Here is a 7,103-nt window from a genome sequence, read left to right as displayed (position 1 = left end):
TTTCTTCAATTGGTTTTTAACTCAATTGAATTTGGTTCTGGGGTTCTTAAGTAAAGCCTTGAATTCAGTTGGTGGATTAAACTTTCTTTTTTGATGATGGCAAAATTCCAAATAAAAGATAAATTCAGTTTACATTTAAAAGTAATTTGCTTCTGAACGTCTTTTAATTTGAATGTCATTAAAATTAAATTAAATGTGCTTAATTTACATCATTTATGCATATATTTCTTGCATACTGATTTATTTTAAAATAATTTTTTAAAGTTATAAATGGATAGTACCATAGTAGGTTGCAGTTTTATGAACCAAATAAAGCATGCAGTAACAGTTCACGTTTTAAAAGCTTACATAATCTAATACATTTCTTCATTGTCAAACTTGTATTTCTGAGCATTTATTAGCTTATTTTTCAGTATAAACATGAAATGTTTTCCTACACTTGGATAATAATATCACATTATTGTGACTTCCTGGCTTCTATTTGGATAATGGCATAAATATTTTTTTCTAAAGTAATTGGAACACAGATTTGCACTGACAATAAGGAACAGTCTTTAGTCTAGAGCCTATACTTTTACCGAGCTTTTAAAATTTGCAGGTTCAATTACCTAAAGACTAAGAAAGTGATTTGTCATCAAATGACTTCATTCTGCTTTTTAAAATTATAAATATTGTATTTTTAGAAAAATTCCATATATTTTATCTTTCTCTTAACCACCACAAAGTTATAAGAAAACTATCTTCAACACCTTATCTGTTTAGATACAAAATTTCATACATTTTACTTATTTTCTCTCTTAACAACAAAGTTAAAGTTATAAGGACATTTTCTCTTCAACACTTCACCTGTTTGGATGCTAAATGATCATAGCTGTCAATAATAGCTAGTAGAGTCACTTCAAAATTGCCAGTTTTCTTTCTCTACCAAGGGCATTTTCTTTCACATGAGAGAATCGTTTCAAATTTTCCAAAGAAAGTCCTTGGTCTTTTCACTCTCGAACAAGCACTCCTCTTTCCCTATCATCTGCCAAAAATCCTTTTCTGGCTCTGAAGTCAATCCCAGGGCATGGTTCAGATGTCAGAGTTTCTGTAACTCCTCATAGAAATTATTCTCAACAATCTTGATGTAGATTAAGATTACACATTTAAATGCATATTAATGTTACTGTGTAGCAACTTTCTTATTACTATTGCTTGCAAAACTGTCAAAGCCTTGAGAATTTAGCCCGCCCAAACTGCCCTTTCCAGGTAAAGAACCCTAAAGACTCACATTCCATTTTGTCATTAAATAGTTCCAAAATCTCTAATGAGAGTAACAGGTTCTAAGGCATAGTCCCACAATGATTTTAATAGTTACCACCTTGTCCCAAGTTACAAAATAAAAATGCTATTTCTTAGGAGTATAAAAGTAATTTTCATCTCAACTATGTTGCTGGTTGAGTTTTACTTAATACAGTAAGTCTCAAGCACAACCCTCCTGGTTTTTAAGAACTTACCCTTCAGTTTGGCTTCAAACGAAAGGCAAGGCAACAGCAGTGTGTAAACTGTGAAATGCTATCAATTTATATACACTTCTACTACCATGAAAAAATTATTCAGTTCCATTGAAATTTGGCATTAATGATGCCAGCCAGTTTAACATAGTAACAAAATTGAGAATCATTTATTTTCTTTGCTAGTTCTAAATCAGAAGATTAAGGTTTTGGTTTCAGGTTAAAAACTCACATATTAGAAAACATCCAGGAGTCAGCTGAGTTGAAAAAACACTTGTAAACTTCACATTTAAAACTTCACATTTTAGAGACAGGTGAGAAACCTAGATATGAGTATTCCTGGCTCCTCCCTGAGAAAATCTTAGTCTACCGCAGCGATTGAAAAAATAAAGTCCCAAGACACAAAATGGAACTAAACTTCCAGGCCTAGGCAGAAATCTCTAAGAGGCTATTGTGAAACAAGACTGGTAAGATTGCCCCAGCAAAAGGATTAAGAAGAAAACAAGCAAGACAAGGTTGTGTATCATGAAGGGGCTGAAATACAGGAGAGCCGCTTCTTTCCCAAGCAAAGACCAACCTGAACAAGGGCCCCTAGTTTCTCTGTAACTCTCCAAAATCTCATCTGTGAACAGATCCTTGAGTTGGTAGTACCCCTGCAGACAGCAAGCATAGCCGGCTGCCAGGAGGAAGCGCAGCTCGCCTGTTACCTCTGAGAGTACCAACAAATGGAAAGCCACAGGCAATTCGCCAGATAAAAAGATCGTGTACTGTATGTGCAGCAGGTATCAACTTTTAAGAGAAGCCCGACAGTCTCTGGTCAAGTCCTAAGGCCGCGTGAGAAACTCAAGGTGGGACTGGAAAATCTTACCCTAATCTCTTTACCACAAAACTGACCCTGCCCTCCTACTTTCTGCATCTTTGCACCCGACACACTTGCCCAGAACCTTCCAAACCAAAGAAGCCTCCGACAGAGGCAGCCTACAGGAGCCTTCAAATTCCCGGTGAAACGTGACAGCTTTGTAAAGCCTCCCGGAAGGAGAAAAGATCAAATGAGACCGGCTCAGCGGGGTCTTCCCGAGATGACCCCGGAGTTAACGTATTTATTTTCACGCTGCAACTGCTGATTGCTTTACAGAGACATTTCATGCTGTAGCTCTGCATGGAGCTGAGGACAAAAGTAACATTTTAATTAATGTTATAATTATTATAATTATTCTTTAAGAAAGCTATTAAATAACCTGTACAAAGCCCGGCCCAGTCCTAGCAAAAAACCCAGCACTATTTCAACTCTCTCAAGGTTCTTCCGCTTTGATTTCAGCAGCGTTTCCTATATACAAAGGTCAGGCCAGGGTAGTCCCCCCCAAGACTGTAGGTCTCCCAGATGGTGGGAATGGTTCAGAGCCTGAAACTGCTCTTTCGTGACGCAGAGCTCTCAACCCTACCTCCCCTGCTCTTCCTGGGCACACGGTCCCTGTCCGCAGGCCGGCCAGGGAGCTGGAGGCCTGGCGTCGCTTTTGGGAGGCGGGCAAGCAGGAAGGGGCAAGTAAGTGCCTCTGTTGGGTCTCCTCTCGGCCGGCTGCCCACAGGCCCCCGGAACCTCTCCGAAGAGATGCTGGGTAGGGAGCCCGAGGCGGGAGAGGCATCGGGTCGCCCCCGGGTGGGCTTACAGGTCCCGCGGGTCCTCCCGCTTGACTCCGGCCTCAGCAACTTTGAGCTTCTTATTCTGGTGCGTCTTGACGTGCTTGGCGAGGTGGTCGCTGCGCATGAAGCGCTTGCCGCACTCGGGACAGGCGAAGCGCTTCTCGCCCGTGTGAGTCCGCAGGTGCCGCTGCAGCTCATCCGAGCGCGTGAAGCTCTTGCCGCAGAAGAGCCAGTTGCACACGAAAGGCCGCTCGCCCGTGTGCCAGCGCAGGTGCGCCTTCAGGTGCGACGTCTTGCCGTACACCTTGCCGCAGCCTGGCACGTGGCACACGTGCTGCTTCTTCTTGCCCGGCTCTGCCTCCGGGGCGCCGCCCGCCGCCTGGCAGTTGGGGCAGCGGCAGCGACGGCACCTCCTGGCCGTGGCCGCCAGGGGGGCCTTGGTTTGCAGCAGCGCAGCGATCTGGCTCTGGTATTGCGCGAAGTCCGACGGGCCCAACACCAGGCCCCGCTGCAGCGCGGCGGCGGCGGCGGCGGCAGCGGCGGCCGCTGAGGCCGGGAAGCGGGGCGCGTGGGGCCCCCCCGCACAGGCGCCGGAGAGGCTGCCCCCCGGAACCCCCGAGGTTCCCGGACCGGTGCCGGCCTGCGGGATACTCCACCACGGGAGGTCGTCGGGAGCCGAGTTGGGGGACAGCTGGCGGCACGTGGGCGGCGGAGGCGGCGGGGGCGGCGGCAGCAAGTTGGAGTAGCCGGGCGGCAGCGCGGCCTGGGCCGCGTAGGGCACGTAGGCGGGCGCGCAGCTGGCGGGCAGCGCCGCCATGCTCGAGGGCAGCATCTTCACTGGTGAGAACTCGTAGGGGTACGAGGGGTCTGCAGGGGGTGTAAGCGGCAGCTCATGCGCCGCCCCGAAAGACGGCGGCAGGTGCGTTTTCTGCGGCGTCAGCCCCAGGCTGGGGTGCGGGGATGGCAGCGCGCCAGGCGAGTGCGCCGGCATGTCGGCGGTCCAAGGGTGAAAGAGCCTGGAGGGCGAGCCCAGCGCGGGGTCGTAGGACACCTGCAGGAAGTCCGGGGGCGCCGTAGCGCCCGGCTGGCCGATCCGGCTACAGGTGGCGGCCAGCAGCGCCAGGGGCGAATGCTTGCCCAGGTCCGGGGAGGCGCTGGGGGTGCGGTCCTGCATAGGCGGCGGCAGGGGAGGGCGGAGAAGAGACAAAAGGTTAGCGCTCCAAGCGCGGTCTCCGGGCCGGCCCGCCACACCCACGCCGGCTATTATACCGCCGCCCCTCCCCCGTCCCGGGTGTCCCTCCCCCGCCACCGCACAGCACGCACGCACCCACCAGTCCCGGGAAACTTTTGGTGCTTGCGCTACCTGGACGCGGAGCGCGGGAGCGCTTCCTGTGAAACTACTTGGTGCAAAGAGACGCCATCTAGCCTCAGAGGAAGGCAGGCACACAGTGGGAGGGGAGAGTGATCCGAAGGGCCACTCCCGGCTCCGCGGCCAGAAAGGGTCTGGAAACACCCACAGCCCGGCTGCCCATCCGCCTTCCCTCCCATCTTTTAAGCTCTCATTTCCACGCTACTCTCGCGCTCCTCCTCCGCCCGCCCCAGGAGGGCCCAGCGGGGTGAGCTGGGACCGGTTCTCAGCCAGACGCGCACCTCCGAACAACCCCCGGATACGCGCGTCCCTCCCCCAAAGGCCACACTCTTGACACCCGGGTTCAGTGTGAAGTTGGTGTGGGCACCCCTAGGTCTCACTCCATTGGCATCCACCGAGCGGGATTCCCTTTGAAATTCAGGGTGCACAGAATATCAGGAAAGATCCAGACATGACCCTTCCCACCTTTCCCTCGTCCCCTCCGAGCCCAGCCCTGACCTGGAGGAAGGCCTGCAGCGAGTCGTTCCGGAGGACGGCCACGGCGGCCATGGCTATGGCTTGCGGGTCGTTGGCTGAGGAGCAGGGCGCTGCTGAGGCATGGAGACCCGAAGGCGAGGACGAAGGGCCGCCTGAGCGTCCCTCCCGGGCGCCCTCTCTGCGCGCCGGGGCCCTCCCCGCCCGCGCCCCTCGCCGCAACCCGCTCGCTCGCCCCGCGAGCGGTCTGAGCGCTTCAGGCTCACCTCCAAGAATTTGATAAGGACTTTGCTGGGCCGCCAGCCAGTCAGAGGGAAGATTTATGGCTTTGAAGTTTGCCGCTACCCAATCATCAAAGAATAGCGGCTCTTTCAGAAGCGAAAGCAAATCCTTTGAATCCACAAAGCTCCTATGGTGTGTTTGTTGGTCTGGATAAAAGAACTGATTATTAGGGGGGATGGGAAGGGAGGAGATAAAGGCGGGACAATTAATGAAGTAATCACTATGTGGGAAATGTATATACACAAATAATTGGATTTTCCTGATCAAAGGGGGCCTTGCCGCCTGGAGACCCGCGCTTGGGTTGCTTGAGACACTCTATCCCCCTCTTCCCCACCCCCCCCCGCTCCCTTGCAATTAAAGATTTGCGCCAAGGCAGCGCCCAAAGTGACAAAGTATCTTTGCTATCTCCAGAGAAATCTGCCTTCGGCTTCCAGGCGCGGGACTTGGAGACGAAGATGAGGGTAGTTTTCTTCTCTCGGTCCCCCGTACTTACACACCCGGCACCCGGACAGCACAGGCACCGGCCCGAGCACGTCGTCAACCCGAGCACACTTTGGATCCGAGGGAATTCCCGGGGCTGAACGTGGGACGCCCTGCGCCCCGCCCGCCTGGTGCTCCCCCTTCCTCCCCCAGCCCAGCCGCCGCGGAGCGGTGAACAGCCCTGGGACCCGGGGCGGGGCCGGGCGGCCCCCCAGGGCGGCGGTGGGTGGCGCGCACGCTCCAAGGCCGCCCGCCTCTCTTGCGACGTTCCTGCTGGCGACCTGGAAGTTCTCGGGCCACAACTTTTGCAAAGAGTGAGCCTGCGAAAAACACCCGGGCCACGCTTACTCCCAAAGCTAAGCTTGGCGGGACACCCAGAGCAACTCGAGGGGGAAATGTTTGGTGTCTTGCTCTTCTCTCTCGGAGCAGGCAAGCTGACCGCTATTAAGCCCCACTGAAACCCACAGAGATGCTAGAAATCTCCACCCCGGCGCCAAGCCCGGCCAGGCAAGTGCGCACTCCTGCAAGCCGCACACACCTACAGGGAACTAACCGAAAAAAGTAAGGCGCGGTGGAGGAAGCCCGTAGCTGTTCTTGTTGAGTAAACCACAGATAGTACGAGGGTGGCTCTCTAACCGGAAAGAAAACTCAATAAAAACTTGTTCCCAGCACCTTTGTAAAGAAAAGAAATTTCTTCAGGCGCGGGCCGTGCTTCCCTGGGGTCAGGAAAACGCTCTCCAGAGTGTGGTCTCCCCAAACCCTCGCTGCCAGCCATGCCTGGCCCAGGAGGGACGGCAGGCCACCTGCCTTCCTCCGGCCCACAGCGCAAGACGCGTCCTGCAGGGGCGGTACGGACACCCAGATCTCCTCACCCGGGAGAGCAGGAGGGGCGCCTCGGTGTCCTCACCGCGCTGGAGGGCATTAGGGGCCGGGAATGGCCTCTGAGGCCTCCCGCCTGCGGCCACGCTCCGTGAACGGCGCAGCAGAGTGGGCCGCCTGGGCTTGGCCAACCCCGCTCCACTTGCGGCGTCCGGGTACACCGCCTCCTCTCTGCGACGCGGCCGACCGGGCAGGGATCCTCTGAGCCAACTCGCGCCCAGGCTTCCTGCGTATGGTCCTCCCGGGTACCGCACAGCAGCCGGGACTGACGTAGAGAGGTCGGATCAGGTGGTCCCACTCGCCGTGCGGCGCCAGCGGTTACCCCAACACCAACAGGCTCTTTTTTTTTTTTTTTTTTTTTTTTTTGTGCGGTACGCGGGCCTCTCGCTGTTGTGGCCTCTCCCGTTGCGGAGCACAGGCTCCGGACGCGCAGGCTCAGCGGCCATGGCTCACGGGTCCAGCCGCTCCGCGGCATGTGGGATCTT

General features: G+C 53.8%; 1 protein-coding gene across 1 annotated transcript; it reads right to left on the bottom strand.

Annotated features, from left to right (window-relative positions):
• Positions 1 to 3,156: 3,156 nt before the first annotated feature.
• SP5 (Sp5 transcription factor) lies at positions 3,157 to 5,052 on the bottom strand. Its single transcript, XM_007106392.1, has 2 exons — positions 5,002 to 5,052; positions 3,157 to 4,302 (listed from the first exon to the last, which is right to left on the bottom strand). The coding sequence occupies exons 1-2, from the start codon at positions 5,050 to 5,052 to the stop codon at positions 3,157 to 3,159; spliced, it is 1,197 nt and encodes a 398-aa protein (XP_007106454.1).
• Positions 5,053 to 7,103: the final 2,051 nt, after the last annotated feature.

This window comes from Physeter macrocephalus, chromosome 2 (assembly GCF_002837175.3).
Source record: "Physeter macrocephalus isolate SW-GA chromosome 2, ASM283717v5, whole genome shotgun sequence".
NCBI lineage: Eukaryota > Metazoa > Chordata > Mammalia > Artiodactyla > Physeteridae > Physeter > Physeter macrocephalus.
This window is presented reverse-complemented; position numbering and strand designations above follow the sequence as displayed.